The 23,878-nt window shown below is 42.2% G+C and overlaps 1 protein-coding gene across 1 annotated transcript in view; it reads left to right on the forward strand.

The window, feature by feature from the left end:
- Positions 1-4,201: 4,201 nt before the first annotated feature.
- Positions 4,202-23,878, forward strand: part of LOC126481983 (nephrin-like) — an 881,063-nt gene continuing 861,386 nt past the window's right edge. Inside the window, exon 1 of the mRNA XM_050105948.1 lies at positions 4,202-4,553. Coding sequence (XP_049961905.1) covers positions 4,481-4,553 — 73 coding nt within the window. The 5' untranslated portion in view covers positions 4,202-4,480. The remainder of the gene's footprint in view (positions 4,554-23,878) is intronic.

Consider the following 23,878-nt stretch of genomic DNA (forward strand, 5'->3'; position numbering starts at 1 on the left):
CAGTACGCTACATTTCAAGTTTTGCAGAGTTATTTAAATGAACTTCTTCCACCGATCTGTCTCGGTCTGCAGCAATAGCTAGCTCATGTTCCATTTTGGACGACATTGGTGCCTAGCTTCCCTTTTCTACTCACACCTGTTTGGCTTCTCGCAAGCATTCAAACCAGTTTCTACTTGTGTCCATGCAATATTGATTTCCTTTGTTTTCAACCAGTCCTGACCAAAATAAACCTGGCGCCAAGTACGAATAACTCATACATATGATACCAAATAACAGGAAAATAATACTACACTTGATTTAAGATATTACATAAGCTAAAATAATCTAATTTGTAATGCGATAATTAATCACACGTAAATGGTCCAAATCGACGAAGACCAGCTAGATATCTATTATACTTCACTGTCACAAGGTCTTTTAATCGACGGACATTTAAACCGTAATCATAAGTTACGTGTAATGCACTGTCAACAAAACATGCTCGATAAACATAAATGAAACTGAGAAACTGCAGGGATGGATTCCTGGCAGGAAACAAAGGACCGAAGGTCCGATGGACATGTGTCCGGAAATGCATAGTTGCCGCGGTAGAAGGCGCTGAAGAATGAATATTCCTCTGACCGCGTACCATGTGTTCCTTATGTGCTGTAGGCTGCGTCATTGACGCAGCCTACTGTCAGCAACAGAATGGTCTGCTATTCAGCTTGGGAACAAGCCGAGATGGTGTCTGTGTACGGACAAGCAGATGGAACCGGTCGAGAGGCAGCACGGCTACATCAAAACAAGTACCCTCACGGACACGAACCATATCACACAACATTTCAAGGCCTTTTTGGGCGTTGTTGTGATCATGGATCCTTTCAGAGCGACGAACGTGCAGGGAGGCGGCAGACTGTGTACACCACATTTGGACGGCCGTTTTACCTCTCACCCGTTTCCATCTGCTTAGCCGCTTGCGCAAACACCTGAACACCGGACAAATCTTCTGCATTCAGTACGCTGCGTCAATCACACAGCATAGAACACTCGGCACGTGATCAGAGGAACTTCCATTTTTCAGCGCTATCTACCGAGGTAATGAAGTATTTCCGGACACATGTTCATAGGAGCTTCTTTCCGCCTTTTCCAGTTAGGAATCCGTTACTGCTGTTTGTTGGTGTTATTAACGTTCACTCCGTCAAATCTATTCATGTTCAACAGCCGGCTCCGGTCCTCCTCCGTGCTGTGAGGAAAGGTAGGCAGACATTGCTGCAAACCCACCAAAGCGCGGATACCACGAAGCCGAACCGGTACGTCGCGGGCGGGACACACGGCTCACTGCCTACTGACTTGTTACAAATGGACCTACACAGCTCATTAGCTGTCTTTCGAAAACCTTGTTTGCAAGAACCGTGACCTGTGCCGACCATATACTGATAAGTTGATAAGGAGATAAGGCGACACTGCTACGTGAAACTGCCAGAGAGGTTCCAGGAAGTTCTCCATAGCAAATGTATAGACACGATAGAAGTATTCAAGAGCGCTCTACGAGAGTTAGACTTTGTCAAAGGAGGCACAAAACGCGAGGGACTGAATGACACATAATGAACGAAATTCTCAAGGTGCATCAGGCGGGAATAATGGCGGGCAAAACACAAATAGAAACAGGGCGACAAAAAACCAGTGTCAAGAACAAAGATTTAGCAATGAATCTCAGTGGAATGATAGAAATAGACGGGGGACCTATGACAGTAACTTTCACGAAAACAGAAATATCAACAGGAGGGGAACGCAAAATTCTAACCACTTAATGCAGCCCGTCTGTAACTCATGGCAAACAATGAATGACGCAGTGGATCAGATCACCTAACCACTTACAGAAGCCACAGCAGAAGTCCGCAAATGAACTGGCAGTCGGCCGCTGCGGCCTCATTATAGCATTAAGTTAGTGTTAAGAATCATTTATTTCCAATTAATTTATGTAGTCATTTGGCGTATTGTTCTTTATTTGCTTACATCTACACTTTACACTTTCTGGATGAGTTATTATTGTATTTAGCGGATACGACCTTCTCCCGTGACATCTGATCAATGCGATTCGCTTTTGCATTTTTCTGCTCAGCTTTTGCACTTAGATTATACACCGTATATTTGCGACTCACTAGCAGCCTCTCATGTTCCATAGAGACAAATCCATTTCGTGGATAGGAAAGTGCCGATTTCTCGGCGGAAACCTGTTGGCTTTGTAATAAAACTGGTTGGTTCGACACTTGAACACTGTCATATTAGTACCTTGTCACGCCACAGCAAAGGTATGTGCTAGAACAACGCGAAGATTGCATTTTTTAGTTCAGAAATAATTTCACATGTCTTGGAGACACTATTATTCCCAGAATTCACCTTGGAATGGAGTAATGTTTTCGTTTCTTCCGTTGATATTGCGTGCATTGCTTGTGGGGTGTATGCGCAGTCTGTTGCACCATTCGGAATTAGAAGGCGATAGTTGTGCCACGAAAGTTGATTTGTGATTCGATAGTGGATCTGGGCGTGACTTGGATCACGCCACCGATAATGATGAGGTATCTTGCGAGATGGATATGGGTTGTCCACGCTAGAGGCGCGTTGACGTTCGAGTGTGGTTATTTTTCTCGCTGTGGTTCGATTAGGGGTATCGCCACTGGATCGACTTGTCCTCGTTGGTGGTTTTCAAGTGTGGTGACACAGATATCCGCCCATGGTGCAATACTTTTCGCTGGTGGTACTACTTGGTCTGTGGCTATTGTATAAGGATCATAGCCAATAGTGTGATGGTGTTTGCCTTGTTGTATTTCGATTGGGGATCACCTGCGCCAATGATGTGTCATAGGAATTTGATATCAGTACGTCGATCTTTGAGAGTTGTTGGTCAGTTTCAGAGACAAAGGTGAATTCCAATCCATGCTGACAGCACAGTAAGGAGTGTACAAGTGGAGGTGAGCAATATTCGACTCAGATTGTGTGCCATATAACTGCATGAGCACCACCATCCAATAAGTTAACATCAACAGGAACATCAAAGTTCAGATTAGGGTGAAGTTGAAAAAGTTGGAGGTAGCTAACCTTGATAATTAGAAGTACGTGTTGCAAGGTGTGAGTGTATGAATGCGCAGGCTGTGGCAGCTTAGCCCACTGGGGTGCATGAATGGTGTTGGGAAACTAAGAAAACACCGCAATGTACAACAGCTACGTGGTTTCACAACTAGAAAACGGTTAGTTTATGTCTTTTAGATAGTCGATTAATTAGCAATAATAATGCGATTTCCTTTATGAAGGATCCTTAGTAGTAACATAGCTTAAATGAAAGAAAACAGTAAGCCACTTTCTTGGTCAACATAAATCATGACGCACGTGCGGCCGCACATGTGCGTCGATTCGTTGACCATAGACTAGATCTACCTCACCCCCCCCCCCCCCCCGGGTCCCCTGGTCCCAAGGTCGCCATGGCGCCTGTGGCTGTGGTGCTGAGATAGTTGGCTTTTCAAGCCGGCTATCTGGGAAGAGGGGTCCACCGGCCACCGAAAACGCCCGACGTGAATCCTGTCGAAAATTTGTGGGACATAATCAAGAGGTCAGTTGGTGCATAGAATCCTGCACCGGCAGTGTTTTCACAGTTATAGGCGACTTTCGACGACTTACTGAGTCCGTGCAACGTCGAGTTGCTGCACTGCTCCGACTAAAATTAGGACTGACACCATATTAAGAGGTATCCCTCGGCTTCTGTTACCTCACTGTCGACTAAAAGCCTGAGATTCAACATGGGCAGGCACCTCGGCGAATAGTCTCGCATCGACGAGATGATGCAGTCTCGTCCGAGAACTAAGAGGAGTAAAGAGGAAGTTCGTGCTCGCTTTACTCCAGTTCCCCACGCTGCTGCCGCCGACAGCGTCGTATGTCACAATAAATGCCGGCGCTTTCATTTTCGTTTAGGAAAGTCGCATCGTACGTTGACATTGATCGCGGTCTCCGGAAGAGGGTGCCTACTGTAGCAGTGCCCGCGATAATGGCGAGGGAGGGCCCGGGAGGCGGCGGCGGCGGCAGCGGCAGCGGAGCGGCTGGGCGCGGCCGAAGCCAGCGGGGCTCGCGTCGTCGCCGGCGGAGCGGCGAGTGCTGCGCGCGCACCTCAGTGGCGCTTCAGACGCGCTGCCGTCCGGACGCCAGCGGCCCGCGACGAACTCACCAGGCAGCAGCCCACGCCACGCCACGCCACGCCACGCCTGCCGACGCGACGCCGGCGCGCGGACCGTCTCCTCCGGCACTGTGCTACGTGCGGCGACACAGTGCTTGCCTCACCACGCGTGAAGCGATACGCTGTAGTAACATTTATCGCTTTCATTATACACTTTGTCATCAGCTGATTAGTGGCTGTTGACGTGAAGGTGCAGTTGTTTACATAACCTGCTAAGACCACGTAAGGGATTGTTTACGAAGCATCGGGGAGGGCTGCACAGCGACGCGGACGCCATGGGGTGCAGAGTTGGCGCCCTGTTAGCGCTCTGCTGTGTCCTGTGTGCCGCCGGATGCTCCGCCCAACTGGGTGAGTACAAAACGGGTGGGCGTAACCCGCGCTCGCCGTGCACCTGCTACAGGCGTTTCCTGCCGCTATTGTATCTGGCGCGTGGCGCCCTTGTCGGTACGAGTGCATAGTGGTGCATTGTGGATAGCTGTGAGCCTAAAGTACTGTTGACCTCATCGTGCGTTTCAGACCTGTTATCGCCGTTTATGCGTCTGTATACCACCGCATGATATGAAGTAGGTCATACGCAATGCACCAATAATAATTTCCACTTATTATCAGACTTGCAAACTGTATTTTGGAAGAGTGACTGGCACCTGCGCTTACTCCAAAAAGTATTCGTCTGATAAGAGAAATTATTTTTAAGGGTGAAGAGATAGTGGAAAATTGTTACAATGAACTACAGCACGGACATAGATGTGTTTTATTAATCAGTAAGAAGGGGAACACAATAAAGATGGTCATATTTCCATTTACATAAACTTAGTTAAACATTCAAAAGTAAAGGCAGGCAGTTTAGGACGCAAAACAAGTATTCGTGTGCTACGCTGAAAATTACACTCTGAATTTAGAATGTTGTTACTAGTACTTACTATTCCCTCCTTTCCTTTTTATAATCTCTTCCATTTTAAATGAAATGAATGTTTGGACCATTATCCTGTGCGAAAATATAATCCTGCAAAAAATCGGTGTCGTTCACACTTCTGGGTAAACGTCTTTTTAGGATCTTTATGTATACGTCTGGGCCATAATTCCATCAACGAAACAAAAATCCCCAAACCATTTGCACTCATGCCGCCCCAGACAAGTTTTGAACGCCCTCCATATATACCTGTGGCTGTTATATTTCAGAATTCTTTTTTCTCCGTTCTCTTACTCGCCCATTTGACTTAAACAGCTTAAATCGACTCTATCCGCTAAATACTCCATACTCTGCTTCATAAAGTACAAACTTTCCTGTAGGCATCTGAACTGCTACCAAGTTTTGGAGGGCTTACGTTTGGTTTTTTCTTGACTCGTTTAAGTATATCTGATAGAACTGCAGGAGGATCGCTTTGCGATTGAATTTCGTAGGTTTTTTTGTTTTGATGAAAGCTGTATATAACTGTGTTCACTATACTGTAGGTCTGCCAATGATTTCTACCATTTCCTGAAAATATTTTCGAAACAGCCTGATACAGGTTTCTCCCTCATCTTTTGTAGTTCCGCGACATTTTCGATCCGTATTCTTTAAACATCGTGCTACAGCTTTGAAAATGTACAGGGAATTATCCATTACAGTCGATGAAACACAACTGGATGAGGAAAGGGAGAGGGACGTGTGTCAGTAAAGCAGCATACCTAAGATATTATTCACTAGACGAATATTTGTTTGGAATCAACTGGGGGATGATTTTAAATAACGTGGATTTGTTAGCAAATTAAGCAACATTAACCCAAAAAGCGTTTTGTTTCTAAATACAGATATTAACCAATTTAAGGAAGTGGTTATTGTTCGTTTCTTAGCTTTTTTTATGACTGTGCTTGTTACATTCTAATCGCTAAAGTGGAATGAATACTTTTTGGAATCAATGTGTCTTCGTTAAATTGAATTAAGTAGATGTTAAAGGTCACCATAGGAACAGATGAGTCTGTGAATGGAGACATAATTTTTTACTTCTCTCGGGCCTGTAGCTCCCTAAATGTCAAGACTAACCATTTCCAGAACAACTTAATAATACAATCCTTCTAATGTCCTTTCAACATTGCTCTTACTTCATCAATGTATGGTTATAAGTAAGAGTTTTATATTTAGGTCTTCAGATGATATTTAAGGACTTTTACTGCTATGCCAACACGACAGAAATTCGTACCTGCGAATTTTGCTGATTTTTTACCTATATGACATCGCCATGAATAACTCGCCCATTTTGTCTGCACAGTTTTCAGAGACGACATCGGTCACCAGACTGTGTACAACTCTTGAAGCCAACTGGAACTTCGACTGATGTGAAGATGTCTAACACTGAACGGAATCAGTGATAATTGTGACAAAAAGTTCATCATTGGACAATTTCATTACATTTTTGTTACTTAAATGACATTCCCACCTCTGTAGCCTCTCTCCCTAAGTACACAGGTCGGGTCCCAACAACTCAGTTCCTTTCTTTACATCCGCTAAATTTTATTTTAATCGAATTTAGCGAAGGTCGCACAGTGAATAACTACACTAACACTGTGTCGGAATACTATTACGTGAAGAATTTCGAAAACTGGAAATTTAATTTCTTGTGAATTCCTCTATTCAGTCTGTCACCGACATGTTCTGTCCGTAGAACTAGGCTTGTTCTGACCTTTCACATTGAATCCCTCCAAATGAGTCACATCTACCATTTGCACGCTGCCACCCCGATTGCTGTCACATATTTCTTATTTCATCAGTGCTCGTTTCGTTTTCACCTGTGTTGACGTTGCAATACCCAGATAGCAATAAATGTTTTGAATAATAGTATTTTACACAATAAAATTAGCAACATGGTGTTCAGAATATAAGTTTTTAACGCCGTTTACACACATGATTATTTACTCTTCGAGCTCATTTTATTGATATAAGGGAAGCTTCACTTACCCCGAAAAATCTGTCGGTGTTAGTAGCAAATGTTGATCATTAGAACTAAGGAATATTAAGGTTTAATGTCCCTCAACACCGAGGTCATTAGAGATGGAGCACTAAGAAAATTTTAAGGATAGGCAAGGAATTTTTCTGGAGCAATTTAGCGAAATGGAGGGTTGGAGGCGGATCTGAACCGTGTTCTTTCCGAATACGAACCCATGGTGCTAACCACTACGTCACCTCGCTCTCTCTGTTCATCTTTCTGAACTTCCCAACAACTGTCTAATGACGTTATCACCTTGTACGTACCACGATAAGGATATGTGACGATTAAAACACATGACTAATTGAGGAACAGCCCTCGGTTCACGAAAATATACGACCACGGCGTCCTGCCTTCCCACGATTTCCTTACATTCCTTGATATGAATCCCCTTACAGCCGACAAGATACAAGGTTCTTAGAGTTTTCCTATGTCTCTTAAGAAAAATTCCCGAAAGATTCTTTTGAAGAGGACAGGTCCGGTTTACTCCCAGATTTTTACCTGATAGGAGCTTGTGCTCCAATGTCAGTGGCATCGACGGCATGTTAGTCCTAAATCTGTTTGCAGAGATTTTTCTTTCAAATTTCCTTTGGTCGATTTTCTGCATTAATGGGACATTAAACCACCAGTATTCTGTTCTTCATTCCTAGTACACAATGACGTCTTTGAACAGCGTCCAGAATTACCTACACTATCAATGAAGTCTTTCTCATGTTTTCCAACAACAAGGTGGGGCTCCGAATATTTAGTAAATGATTTGAAGGAAGAAATATTAAAGTTTAACACCACGTCTAAGATGCCTTATGTGATATAATGAAATTAGGGGTGGCTTGCTTTTTTTTTATATAATAAAGTAGCAACGCCCCTCTTCAGCTCGTTCGAGATCGTTCGAATTCCTTGTTTCGAAAACCGACAGGAAATGAGATACGCCTATTCAGTAAAATCTGCAAAAGAAGTAGAACTACTCTTTCCTTGCCGGCTAATCACTAAGGTAAATCGCCATACAAACCTCTTCATTTTAAAGGGTTCACTGGAAACAAACAAATTTTACTTCACGTTAATTGTCTATTCTAATCACCTCTAGCGTTCCCAAGAGCAGTGTACCACTCACGTAAGAAAACACAATGGCGTCGAACCGCGTCCACTATCACCTACGCTATCAGTTGAGTATTTCTCATGTTGTCCAACAACAAGGTGGGGCGCCTAATTCAACAGTTTCCTTGTCTAGTAGTCATTGTCGATAACTAGTTCAGATCATGTTTAATTATCGTCGTTGGAACTAATAAGGAAATAAAATTAAAAATTAATAAATAAATGTTTCTGTAGATGACGCGCAATGAAATCCTAAGTATTTTCAATATTGTATACAGAAATAGTTATTCATTAATGCTTTAATTTATTTCGTTTTTAGATCCTAAAATGACAAATTTGGCCAACAATAATTATTAAGTGTTAGTTATCGCAATTGAGATTCTTAAAAGAAATATTTTAGAAAATGTATACAGTTATGGCATCTCTAGTGCCAGTATATCCATTGTTAAAAAGTCTTCTCAAGAGTAATGCAACCCTTCAAGTAAAAAAAAGAAAATATTCTCTTTAATATAATTTTAAGAAGCATATACGTACAACAAATGCACAGATGAACAGTAGCCTTATGCATTAGTAGATGTCGAAATATTTTTTTCGATGTCGCGATCATTTATGAACATCGACATGTTTCCATACCACGTGAGATATGCTGTGTGTGGCGAATTCTTTCTATTGGCTTATTGCGTTCCTTAAGATTGGTCTAATCTTCTCTTCATACGATGCGTCCCTATTCAGAAATAAGTAGAAAAATTAGTTTGTTAATAGGCCATCAAACTAGTATACAGTCTTCTTTTCGTTCACTTATTAAACGGTCACTGTTGTACATCAATAGTCCGCAAACAAATGCGAAGTGTATGATAGATGGTTCTTTCTATTGAAATACTGATTAGGGCTCCTTAGCGGTCCATTCCCGTGCGGAACATTGTCTGTGCGAGCCGTAATTAATAGAGTCTTCGCTATATGTATGGGTCTGTGAAAAAATACTAATTTCCTCAACTAATACCGCGTCTTCAACCCTTTTGTGTAGGCTTCCGGGGGAAAGATAATGCCAGGCTGCAGACGTCCGGCATTTCGGGTTCTTCTGCATTACTGTGACTCTCCCATGGATCAATCAAACCTGTTGCCACATGTGCTATTCTTCTTTGTGTAAGACCAATATCTCCTGATAGGTCTATTTTACAGGGTACCACAGACAAGCATTATTTCCGGGAGGGTCCCATGAGCGTTCTGTAAGCAGCTTCCTTTGTAGAATTAGTACATTGTCTCAGTTTCCTACTAATGAACCGACGTCTCCCACCCGCCTAATATACGACTAAGCCGTATAACCATTTCATTTCGTATCTCCACAAATACTTACTCCTAGTTGACTGGTTCCAGTTGTGACTCACTAATACAGTTGTCACAGGGTACCACCTCTTCCGATTAGTGAATCACACTATTTTGTGTTTTTAAACGATTAAAATGAGTCGCCAGTCTTTGCACGCCTCGAATCTTAACTAGATCTCACATTATGTTTGCAACTTTATCCACACAATTTTATGCATTGTCCGTGAGAAGTCTGAGGTTAATGTTAACACAGTATCTACAGGTATTAACACATAATATGAATAACGAGGATTCCGGCGCAATTCTGTTTGTCACGCCTGAACTTACTTCTACATCTGTCGATTACTCTCCAGCCAAGATAACATGGTTTGATCGCCAAACCAAGAATTCCTCTGTCCGATCATCAATTGCGTTCGAAATCCCATATAATACTTCCTTCATTAACAAGCGTTGGAGTGGTACAATGTCAAAGACTCTTCCAGTACCAGCATAGTATTCCTCACTTCCTAACTTCGCTTATGTAGTCATTATTTTTCAAGATCTCTAAGAGCGAGAATTAAAATATTACTAGTAACCACTGTGGTATTAAATATGATTTTTCATAGGCATGATCATAAATGTTCGTCACCCTACTAAAAAGAGAATCACCCATTTGTTAACTGTATGATTAACACTTTTTTAGGCGTATTTCAAAAATGTAGCATACAAACGGAACAGGTATTATATGATTCTTTCAAAAAAATTATTTTACACGTAAACCAAGCCTTCTTATAATACGAGTAGTTGAAGTAGTGGAAGCACTCTGCATTTCGCATCTTGCTTGCTCTCCGTAAGATTCAAGTGGTAGAATTCTCCCACAGACACCCTCGAGAAAGTTTCATTATGTTTGCCATGTGCCACACCCACTCTATGAATTATGAACCTGTCAATACTATACTTAAGCAGAATCTATAACTTTCGTCCAAGTGTGCGCAATGCATTGCAATTAATAATGTCTAATGGTAGCTGCCACCCATTAGCATTTATTTGGAAAATTTCTATGGTCTGGTGAAAATTTTGGTGCGTTGCTATCAGATACAGTACGTGCTTAATTTGTATTTGAACAACTTAGAGGATTGTGAGTTCTATAGTATGTACAAAAGGTGCTCATATGCGCCCTCGTACGGGCATGGCTCTACAAATATTTAAGTAAAGGAACCCTTCCAACAGCCCTGATTTGACGTTACCTTCTTTCTAGTAATCAGCGTTAGTTGTTTGTGTTGTGTTTTAACGTTACTGAAATAAGTAGAATGTGTGTTAGTGCCGTAAAACGCATCTTACAGTTTGGGACCTTGCCTGCGGACAATGAAACCGGTTTCAGTGAGGATTCCTTATTCGTGAAATTCGTAGTAAATAGTGAAATCAGTGATTCAGGAAGGGATTTAATTCCAAGATTGAAATTAAGAACAGCCACTCTTTAACCTTCGTTTCCCTAGCATTGTACGACAGTCTGAAGTCATGCGACAATTAGTAAAACTGTCTTGCAATGTAGCCGGCTGGCGTGGCCGAGCGATTCTAGGCGCTACAGTCTGCAACCGAATCCTGCCTCGGGCATGGATGTGTGTGATCTCCTTAGGTTAGTTAGGTTTAAGTAGTTCTAAGTTCTAGGGGACTGATGACCTCAGATGTTAAGACCCATAGTGCTCCGAGCCTTTTGAATATTGTCTTGCAATGTGTGTTGTTGTTTCTTTCTCGCCTTAGGCCTTCCCTCTTTGGCGTGCAGTTATTTCATGGATAATTAATTACTACGTTAAGTAGTACCCCTGTTTCGGAACTTAGAACAAGGGACTTTCTAAATGCAAATGAAATGTCTGAAACGTTTAAGTACACGCAGCGGCTCCGACAGAATTTAAATAAAAGAATACATTAGCAAACTATGTTACTGATAGACAGGGATTTCATTTGTCATTGTGCCCTACATCTCGTATCAGTTAACCATCTGGTCGGAGATGAATTTCGATTGAGCCAGTTCAGAGCACGCTCATCTGCTTCCGTGAAAAAGACACACTATGTATATCAGTGGCAAGGAATGTAAATCATTCAGCTTTCATCAGTATACCGCCTGAAAAGGAAAAAGCAACGTGTCAATATCATTTACAACTTCTCATTTGAGAGCTAAGAAATCAGTTGTATTCGACAAGGTATACCATTGTGCGTTCACTTCTGGGTATTACGTTCCATACCGTCTTTACTAATCTCCTTTGAGAGTATTCTGTAATGCAGTTTCTTATTTGCACTTTTTCATTCATAGTTATACTGTCTAGACCAGTAAGCCTTGATATTTTGCACGACCAAGATTGATGTCATTTCCTGTTAATGAATACACTTGGTTCCAAGCATCTGTAGTCTGACATTTCAAATGCATCTTGTGTAAGCATTCTCCAGTTTCACCAGATCCAACTCATAGTTTCCATATTGTGTTGCTGTTCAGTAATCAAGGCAACAAAAAAGTAATTATGATACTGTATTGCAGTGCCTGTGTTATTCCGAATTACGATCCAATTTTCCTTCAGACTCTCATGCATGTCTGAGGGAACATTGCATCGTAATTCGGAATAACACAGGCACTGCAATATCGTATTTCTCTTGTCAATTTCACCCCTGAACGGGAATGTACATAATGGACGCACGCGTACAGGTTGTAGACATATTGTTGATGAGATATGGAAGTTTGGGTCGGGCCATGTCTCGTTCTCGGATAGTCAAACAGTATGGCAGCACCTCGCAATAAGCAGGAAATTCGGTTTCGAGTGCCATTCCGGTACAAATTTTCCCTGTCGTCATTCCATTGTAAAGCTGTTGGTTGTCCATCGCAAATGCGAATACATTTCATGTACAAATAATTATGGTATGTACTCTGGAACAGTGTAAATAATAAGCGTGATTATTTTCAGAATTGGTGTCTTTCAGATACTACTTCATGACTGTGTCTCATTCTTAGTTGTTCCTTTATTGAAAAGATGTAACGTACCACTAACAATGAACTTGCAATAAGACACACTGATCGGTAGCAGAAGACGGCTATGTTAATTTTTAACGAACCATTTCAGTTTTCACTAAAGAGACGCAGGGAAATCCCCAACTACTTTAGATGATATGCCTGAATTTTTACATATTTTGAGTATTTTAATGATAAGACAACTTGCTCATTTTATATCTCGCTCCTAAACACACACACACACATATATATATATATATAGGGTGAGTCACCTAACATTACCGCTGGATATATTTCGTAAACCACATCAAATAATGACGAATCGATCCCACAGACCAAACGTGAGGAGAGGGGCTAGTGTAATTGGTTAATACAAACCATAAAAAAATGCACGGAAGTATGTTTTTTAACACAAACCTACGTTTTTTTAAATGGAGCCCCGTTAGTTTTGTTAGTACATCTGAACATATAAACAAATACGTAATCAGTGCCGTTTGTTGCATTGTAAAATTTTAATTACATCCGGAGATATTGTAACCTAAAGTTGACGCTTGAGTACCACTCCTCCGCTGTTCGATCGTGTGTATCGGAGAGCACCGAAATACGTAGGGATCCAAAGGGAACGGTGATGGACCTTAGGTACAGAAGAGACTGGAACAGCACATTACGTCCACATGCTAACACCTTTTTATTGGTCTTTTTCACTGACGCACATGTACATTACCATGAGGGGTGAGGTATACGTACACACGTGGTTTCCGTTTTCAATTACGGAGTGGAATAGAGTGTGTCCCGACATGTCAGGCCAATAGATGTTCAATGTGGTGGCCATCATTTGCTGTACACAATTGCAATCTCTGGCGTAATGAATATCGTACACGCCGCAGTACATCTGGTGTAACGTCGCCGCAGGCTGTCACAATACGTTGTTTCATATCCTCTGGGGTTGTAGGCACATCACGGTACACATTCTCCTTTAACGTACCCCACAGAAAGAAGTCCAGAGGTGTAAGATCAGGAGAACGGACTGGCCAATTTATGCCAGTGTTTGTTACAACACGCAACTGAACGTCGGAGGTTACAAGCGTCAAATTTAGGTTACAATATCTCCGGATGTAGTTAACATTTTACAATGCAACAAACGACACTGATTACGTATTTGTTTATATGTTCAAATGTGTTAACAAAACTAACGTGGTTCCATTTAAAAAATCGTAGGTTTGTGTTGAATAACATACTTCCGTGCATTTTTGTATGGTTTGTATTAAACAATTACACTAGCCCGTCACCTCACGTTCGGTCTGTGGAATTGGTTCGTCAGTATTTGATGTGGTTTACGAAATATATCCAGCGGTAACGTTAGGTGACTCACCCTGTATATATACATATATATATATATATATATATATATATATATATATATATATTTTCTCTCTCAATATGTTGGTTTAGTCGGTTCCGACTCTCCGTGACCCCATGATCCAAAGCAAGCCAATTTCTACCGTCCTGCACTTTCTTCTGTACGCATTTCTGTGATGCCATCGATCCATCTCATCCTCTGACGTCCTGTTCTTCTAATGCCTTCGATCTGCCCCAGCGTTAGTGTTTTTTTCCAGTGAACATGTCTTCTCATGGCGTGTGCAAAGCAGGTAAGCTTTTGTTTTAGTATCACATCTTTCAGGGAGCACTCTGGTTTCATTTGCTCCAATACTGACCTATCCGTTCTCTTTGCAGTCTATGGGACTCTAAGAGTTTCTTCCAACACTATAATTCAGAGGAGTCTATTCTTTGCTGTTCCGCCTTTCTAATGGTCCAGACATCACAACTATACATCACAACTGGAAAGACCGTAGCCCCTACAATACGGATCTTTGTTGCTGAAGTTACATCCCTACTCATTAAAATCTTGTGAAGGTTTTCTACCAAGCAGTAAGCGTTTCTGATTTCGTGGCTGCAGTCACCGTCAGCAGAAATCTGGGAATCGAAGTAATTGAAGGTAGACATTACCTCTACTGTTTCTCCTCCTATATGCCATGAAATGATAGGTGCGGTTACCATAATTTTCGTTTTCTTAACATTCAGCCTAAGACCAGGTTTTTCACTTTCATCTTTGACCTTCAGCAAGGGAGTCTTTAAGTCTTCTTCGCTATCTACCAGCAGTATAGTATCGTCTGCGTATCTAAGGTTGTTTACATTTATCCGAGATACTTTAATTCCAGTTGCTTCTTCATCTAGCGCGGCATTCCTCGTAACGTGCTCTGCATACAGATTGAAGATAACATGCAACCTTGCCGTACCTCTTTCTGAATCTTGATCAATTTACTTACTCGATGAGATGGATGAGCTAATTATTGAGTACGTCCCATAATTTATTGTGATCGACACAGTGAGTGTTGGCAATTTGATCTACGGTTCCTCTTCCATTACGAAATCCATCCTACTTTTGCGGTAGTTCTCACTATAGATACTGGTGAAGTCTACTTTGTAAAATTTTCAGCTTCACTTTGCTAGCGTGTGAGATTAGGGAGATTGTTCGGTGGTCTGAGCATTCTATAGAAATTCCCTTCTTTGGGATTGGGATGGATACCGATCTTTTGCAATCCTCTGGCCACTGTTGCTTGCCCCATATTTTCTGACATATTGAATACATCACTTTTATTGCATTCTTTCTAGTGACTTGGAACAATTCTGCAGAAATTTCATAAAGTACACTATGTATGTATTTAGTCACATTTTCGAGAGCCCATTTGACCTAATCTTCAAAATATCTGACTCTGAAGTAACATCTTCGTCATCGTCAGCATTGTCAGTATGCAGTCCTTTCTTATATAGATTTTCCTTAACGTCCACAGCTTCTGCTAAATCTTTACCGCTTCTATCTTTTATCATTCCAATTTGCACCTGGAATTTTCTCTGATGTCTCTAATTTTCTTGTAAATATCCCTTGTCATCCCCATTCTGCTGTCATCTGCAACATCTTTGGACTGTTAGTTTAAGAAGACATTTTTATCTCTTCTTTCTAATTTCTTAAACTCTGTATTTAAATTAAACATTGCTGATCCATCCCCTTTGATTTTTGCTTTCCTTCGTTCTAACGCAACTTACAGTACCTCAGCCGATGGCCATATGGCCTTCTTGTTATTCTCTTTCTTGCGAAAGTGTTCTTCTGCTGCCTCCTTGACAGTATTGGCTACTTATGTCCACAGCTCTTGTGGGCTTGTGTCTTCTAACTCTATAATGCATCAAATCTGGGTATGGTCTGAAGGTCATATCTGAAACATGGAAGAGCTTTTGCTATTTTCTGCAGTTTCACACAGAGGCAGCTCCAGGTATTGTAGCTCACTGAACCTCACTCTTCCACCTCTGATTACAAAGTTTGTAATCTATTTGATTCCGGTGTCGACCGTCTGACGAACTCCAAATATATAGGCGTCGTTTGGGTTGCTGGAACAGTGTGTAAATAGGCTGTTTAGGTTTTTTATTGGTAACGCCACGTAGCGCTCTATATGAAAATCACTGACTGTGATGTGTGCAGTCTGAGGCTGGTCGGCATTGTTGCAATAATCGCTATTGTAGTGTTGGGCACTTGGCTGTTAACAGCGCGTAGCGTTGCGCAGTTGGAGGTGAGCCGCCAGCAGTGGTGAATGTGGGGAAGTGAGATGGCGGATTTTTGAGAGCGGATGATCTGGACGTGTGTCCATCAGAGACAGTACATTTGTAAGAATGGATGTCATGAACTGCTATATATATTATCACTTTTTAACACTATTAAGGTAAATACATTGTTTGTTCTATATCAAAATCTTTCATTTGCTAACTATGCCTATCAGTAGTTAGTGCCTTCAGTAGTTCGAATCTTTCATTTAGCTGGCAGTAGTGGCGCTCGCTGTATTGCAGTAGTTCGAGTAACGAAGATTTATGTGAGGTAAGTGATTTGTGAAACGTGTTGGTTAATGTTAGTCACGGCCATTCTTTTGTAGGGATTATTGAAAGTCAGATTGCGTTGCGGTAAAAAATATTGTGTGTCAGTTTAGTGTTAGTCAGAATAGGTATAAAGCGAAATGTCTAAGTACGTTCAGTTTTGCTCACCTGTTTGAGAATGAAATAATGGAACAGATTTATCAGCACAGTAATTCATTTTTCTATGGGGACATTTCAAGTGTGTTAGTGATAACCAACGAATCGTCTTGGAAGAATTCTACGAGTCTTGTGTACTTAATTTATTGTATCAAAACCAAATTTTCCCGTTACACTCTCTACAATTTGAGTTCCCACTTTTGCGTTCCGGTCTCCAACTATGAAGACGACATCCTTCTTAGGTGTGGACCGCAGTAATTCTTGTAAATTTTCTTAGAACTGGTCAATAACGTCGTTTTCAGCATCGGTGGTTAGCGCATAAACTTGAATGACTGTGGTAAAAGGTGGCTGACCTTGAAGTCTGATGGACATCATCCTGTCATCTTTATAGATGCATCCTATTAAAGCCTGTCCCACTCTGTCACTAACTATGAAGGCTACTCCATTACTTCTTTTGTTCTCTTGTCTAGAATAGTATAGCATATGGCCGTCCGAAGCAAGAAAATTCTCCCCTGCCAGTCCATTTCACTTCTTCCAAATATGTCGGTGTTAATTCTCTCCGTTTATCTTTTGACTAGTCTAATTTTCCTTAATACATGCACCTTACATTCCATGTTCCCATGCAGTGCTTCTCCTTGCAGAATCTTCCTCTTCGTGAAGCTTTTCTCAATCTGATTGCCCCGGAGATCCTGACGGAACATTTTGAGTTGAGCAAAGCTCTGGGCTTTTATTGGGATAATTTCAGTGGCTGTTTCCCGTTGCCTTCTACTAACCTTCGAATTCCGTCTGCTCAGCGACTCAGTTTTCCGTTGGGGTTGGTTACCCATCCTTCTGCTGAGTTTCTCAGCTTAACAGGGGCACCAGGTGTAAGAAGGAAATTGGAGAATTGAGGTGACAGAGACTGTGAGAACTCTCTTGCTGAGTTTTTGTAATCGCCTATCACTTCATTTTATGCCAGAGTCTCAAGGTGTTTGCAAATTTCTCTCAAGCTCCTCAGGCTTTTGCCAGTAGTGAAACTGTGTTAAATAACAATGAATCCTTGAAAGATTCAGTCACTGGGTGCGTTTTTGTTGCATACACGGATCTTACAAAGATAGAACAACAGGCCACAGCTGTGCCCATATTATTCTCACTCCGTGTCCTGATGTTCTATTACATTACTGTTAATTTTCTTTCCGGCTCTCGTGAATGATCTGTGTCAGTGACTTGAGGAGTCCTTGCTGTTATATCCTCCCAAGAACTGACAAAAGTAGTTTTCAGAGAAGAAACGCATTATTTCAATTCACACAAATAATCGCAAAGTAACAGGGCATAGCTGTTTTTATAAGAAAAATAAAGGCAATAATTCAAAGTGAGATCATGTACTAAACAAAGGTGGACCAAGGAATAAAAGACAAAGTTGAATATTTTAACAAATTCTACGTTCAGAGAGGACTGGCAATGTTCTGGATGTAGAAGACTTATAGTACTGCAGCTCTGTTTGAGCTTGTTGTATGGCAGTGAGCACTGGGTTACGTATGCAGTGTTGGAAACAGTGTGGTTAATTTTCTTGCTGGATGACATTTCGTAATCAAGGATATTAGATTTACATTTATTTTTAGTGGTTGCGTGGCAGCAAAAGCTTAATTTAAGTATATTCCTGTCCACCTCGGAAACATTATTGGTTAATGACCTGCGAATGGTAGGTGTCATCTACTTTGTCTGCTTCAGCACAGGGAACGTATCTGAACAGTTAAAAATACTCTTGTATACGTCTAGGTTGAAATTTTGGTTATCTTTGCAAGTAGCTAACGGCCTTGCCGCAGTGGTAACACCTACTCCCGTCAGATCAGCGAAGTTAAGCGCTGTCGGGTTTGGCTAACACTGGGATGGGTGACCATCCGGTCTGCCGAGCGCTGTTGGTAACCGGGGTGTACTCAGTCCTCGTGAGGCAAATTGAGGAGCTACTTGATAGAAGTAGCGGCTCCGCTCACGAAAATTGATAACGGCCGGGACAGCGGTGTGCTGACCACATGCCCCTCTATGTCCGCATCCAGTGACGCCTCCAAGCCGAGAAATTTTTGGAAACTTGTAGTAAGGTTCTATGGGACATAACTGCTGAGGTCATCGGTTCCTAGACTTACAAACTAGTTAGTCTAACTTGAACTACCTTACACTATGGACAAACAGACAACCATGTCTGAGGGAGGACTCGAACCTCAAATGGGACAACCCGCGCGAACCGTGATAAGGCTCCCCAGATCGTGCGGCTACCCGCGTGGCTTTAGGCCGAGGATGGCACTGTGGTCGGTCCATACTTTGGGCCATCCGAGGTTGTTCGTACGTAGTTTAGTTTTTTTTTGTTTTTTTTTTTTTTTTGCGCTTTGAGACAGGTTTCCGGTAATTTAAGGAGAATGGCCCAGTTTCGATGGTTAATATTCCATCAAAAACGGTGTCCTTAGGAAGGCAGCTCAAGGTAGGATAGATCAAAGTCAGATGCAGGCAACAACCATAATGCATATAGGGAAACCATGAGACAATCCCATGAATCGATGGATGGATGGGAGTTTCAACAGCCGTATACCCAAATGTGAAGTTTGTACCTACTTCCCGAAATCGGTGTAACAAATTCGAGTCCTACGTTTACACTGAGATAAATAGTGATATGTGAACATTAAGGACAATAATGTGAGACTTTCAACTGACATAGATGGATTAAATTTGTAGCATACACAGAAATAAGTGATTTAGTGTCGTACAGAAGGCAACGGAAGGAAATACGCAATGAGACGAACAGAAATGACACTTTAATTCAAAGATAATAAGTACATTGAAGTCACCGAAATTTATGATGATCCTCAGGGCATTAAAAATGGCGTGACATCGTTATTACGGACGGCAGTGGAAGCTCTGCAACGTGTTCTAATGATGGCTACAAGGTTAATCAGGGGTGCTTCTGGTAGGACGCTCCATTCACCCATCAGCGAGGTTAACAACTGGTGGATGGTCGTTGCTGCACGTGTACATACTGCAATTCTTCTCCCCAATGCATCTCACACGTGCGTGGTGGGATTTAAGAGAAAGGGCAGGTCAGTCCAGTCATTAAATATCCCTTCATTACAAGAGCTCCTACACTTGCGTTGTTCGATGAGGTCGCAGACTGCCATCCATAAAAATGAACTCGAGGTTAAGCGCACCACAGAAAAGACGCATATGGCGAAAGAATAATGTCAGAAGAACGTTGCCCGCTGCGTGTAACGTGTTCAAAGATATGGAGGGCACTAATCCCTTGCAACATCACGCCACCCGACGCTATAACACCCGTACCACCAAATGAACATTTTCTAAGATGTTCCTAGGTGCATCGTGTGATCACATCTCTCGCTCTACGAGAGTATTTAATATACCCAAGACCATTTCCTAACATGATCGTTTTCGTGGTCCATGAGGAGAGGCATAGTGTTCATATCGTTGTATTGGCATACTGACCTCCAAGTGTTTGAACACCATACACTCATTGGTCAAAGTAACACTATGCACTTTCCAAGTGTGCGTCTTCTCGGGGTTACATTAGGTTCTAACTGAATTTCTTATGGATGACAATGTGCGACCGTATCAGACCGTGAAGGTATTTCTTATGGATGACAATGTGCGACCGAATCAAACAGGGCCAGTAGAGATGCTCTTGGAACTAAAGGATATTCGTCGAATGGACTGACCTGCCCATTCCCTCGTCATAAATCCCATCGAGCACTTGTAGGATACGTTGGGGGGATGTATTGCAGCAGTTCCGCGTGCACCAATGGCCAACCACCAGCTGTGAACTGCGCTGGAGGAGGAGTGGAGCGTTCTACCACTAGAACTTCTTACCACGGGAGCACGTTGCAGAGAATGCATTGCCGTTCGTGGTGGTGTTCCACGTTTTCAGTGTTCACGAGACCATCACCAATCACGGTGACTTCCGTGTCATTACCGTCTTGGAATAAAAGTATCATTTCTGTTCGTCTCATTGCGTATTTCTTTCAGTTATCTTCTGTACAATACTGTAACAGCTCTTTCTATGTCTGACCTAGGTGCCATCGAGCTCTGTGGCAGTTATACACCATACAAAGCTTATTTCCTTAAGTTTTGCATACCTTCACGTGATATCCTGACATGTCTATCAGAGGCACCGTGACAAAGTGACAAACATGATTTTTTTTCTTTGCCTAGATATGCAAAAATTGTCAAAAAAATCACGTACCAGCTACAGGCGTTCCGTCATCAAATTTCTGCCTGGGATCTAAGATGATCTCCAAAGTGTCAATGATACATAGATGCCGGCTGCCGTGGCCGAGCTGTTCTAGGCGCTTCAGTCTGGAACAGCGCGACTGCTACGGTCGCACTTTCGAACCCTGCCTCGGGCATGGATGTGTGTTATGACCTTAGGTTGGTTTGGTTTATGTAGTTCTAAGTCTCGGGGACTGATGACCTCTGATGTTAAGTCCCATAGTGCTCAGAGTCATTTGAACCATTTTTGATACATAGATTTCTAGACACCAAACAGGAGCCTTTGCTAAAAGGTAACTCACACATACTAACAGTTACAGGCAGATTGTCAGCAGTGGTGGAGATGATCTGTTAAACGTATAAGGCAATGTGCTGAGGTGGCAGTCCGACGACATACCAGCACACTCCGGACCAGAAATTGGTTCTACCGGTAAATACCTTGACAAGTCATAACATACCCGCAAACTGTGCGTGGAATGGAGACTCCACAAGCTGTCGATAGGCTTGAGGTGATACGTGGCACCATATGTCTCCGCACAAGGCACGCTATCCCCGTACACTGTTAGTCGGTGGTTTATAAGTGCGGTACTGGTGGCCGACAGTTTCCTTGATGTGTTCTGAGAGAACGTGACTAGATGATTTTGATGATTCAAATAATCAATACGAATTCACGTACCGTACTTTGCCACATTGTCCTACAGGAAGACGCCCTTGCGAAGGGGGTTGATATCAAACTTGAGGAGATGCAAATATTCCGCAACAATAATGAGTTACCCCATTGATTGTGATTACTACAACACGTCCCGTGGAAGCCCAACTGATAGTACCACACGCCCTATGCAAGATCAGGTGAATGTTCCCCCTTTCATAATGCTGTGCCCATCTATCTGCGCCCGTGATGTTATCCATCTTTTGAGGGTAATAAATTCTGCTCTCATGAGACAGTCATTTATTTTCAATATCTTTGCGAGATAATAGAGCACCAGCAAAATTAAAATTCCAAATTTTTGTAGAATGGAAGGAAGTGCCGTAACCAGAGTGTTTATAGTATACTGAACATAGAACCTGTAAGACATTTGGACAGAGAAAAGGGGGGAGAAGATGCTGGACAAAGAGAGGGAGAAAGGGCAGGAGGAGATACAGAGAGAGGGAGGGGATAAAAGACAGAGAGAGGGGTAGGAGGTGATAAGGAGGATGGGGAAAAACAGAGAGAGAGAGAGAGAGAGAGAGAGAGAGAGAGAGAGAGAGAGAGAGAGAGAGGAAAGGAAGGAAGAGGAAATGGACAAGAAGAGTAGGAGGAAGAGTTGGACAGAGACAAGGGAACAAGAAGACTGTAACGAATATCCCGTTCTCACATAGAGAAACGCGTGCTTTCTCTTCTCTAAGACACAAATATGTGTTGCCGGAACAGTTAGTTTTGAATAAAAATAATCAGTGATGATGACGAAAGACTTCCGGCATAAATGATAACCCTCAAACTGCCAATGGAATTGTAAAAAGAGGACGCGGCAGAGCGGACACAGTTACAGGGCGACATGATTCCCCTTATGTGAGAGATTATCTATAAAAGGCGGAAGAATCGGCAATAATTAAGGGAATGTGAATGAGCAAGACCATGGAAACGATCGCATTAAAAGTGCAAAAATTCGAATCTACAGGACTGCATCGCATAAAAGAAGTGACATGTTGAACTCACCATTGCAAACGATTATGGATTAATCTCTCATTCGGTTCTCCGTGAGGAGACTACCAAAGGGCAGGCGACCAAGAGAACATGGAACGTAGCAGGTAAGCGAGAAAATATGAAAAGGGAAATGTAAAGGCTCAGTACAGACTTGGAGGGCGTCATTGAAGTGAAATGGAAAGAACATAAAGGTTTCTGGTCAGAAGAATATGAACAACAGAAGAATACGGTGTAACGAGAGTAGGATTCACTATGAATAGGAAGATAGGACAGAGAGCGAATTACTGTGAACAATTCAGTAGTAGAGTTGTTGTGAACAGAAACCAACACCTACTACAATAATCCAGGTATACATACTGATGTCTCAAGCGGAACATGAAGAGATAGAGAAAGTACGTGATGATACTGAACGGTTAATTGAGAATGTAAGAGGGATGATAATCTAATAATCATGGATGACTGAAAAGCGATAGTAGGGGAAAGAAATGAAGAAAGAGCTATGGGAGAATATAGTCTTGGTAGTAGGAATGGAAGGACTAAAAGACTGACATCCGCAATAAATTTAAGGTTGCAATAGTAATACCCAGTTCAAAAACTAGACAAGGAGGTATATTTCGAAAAGGCGGACGTTTAAAGGACTGGTCCAGGAGAACCATTGTGAAAAGAAGAATGACCGAATTGAAGTTCTCTAACGCCGTAGAGCGGCTGCAGTGGTGAAGCAACAGAAGTGTTTCAGCTGAAGAGCAGCAGAAATATCTAGACAGGACAGTTATATAAGCTAGACAAACATCGATACAAGGAAGGAAGCTGCGAAGAAACCTTGGATAACAAATAGGAGGAGTCACTGATTGACAAAAGAAAGAATCGCAAAAATGTACAGGAAGAGACAAGAATACAGCTGCGTAAATGGAGGAGGGAGGAATTAAACGCTGGCGGTCGTGGCCGAGCGGTTCCAGGCGCTTCAGTCCGGAACCACGCGGCTGCTACGGCCGCAGTTTGGAATCCTGCCTCGGGCATGGATGTGTGTCATGTCCTTCGGTTAGTTAGGTTTAAGTAGTTCTACGTTTAGGGAACTGATGACCTCAGATGTTAAGTCCCATAGTGCTTAGAGGCATTTGAGTCATTAGGAATTAAACATTAGTGCAGCGAAGGTAAAGTGAAACTGCTGGGGGCACAGCGTGAGGTAACTGAAAAAGAATTTGCTGTCGGAAGGACTGACGCAGAATACAGAAAAGAAAAAAAACAGTACTCGATGATATGAAAAGCCGGGGTGGCCTCATTAAGAGTGCAATGGAATTCCACTGTTAAA

This window comes from Schistocerca serialis, chromosome 5 (assembly GCF_023864345.2).
Source record: "Schistocerca serialis cubense isolate TAMUIC-IGC-003099 chromosome 5, iqSchSeri2.2, whole genome shotgun sequence".
Classification (NCBI taxonomy): domain Eukaryota; kingdom Metazoa; phylum Arthropoda; class Insecta; order Orthoptera; family Acrididae; genus Schistocerca; species Schistocerca serialis.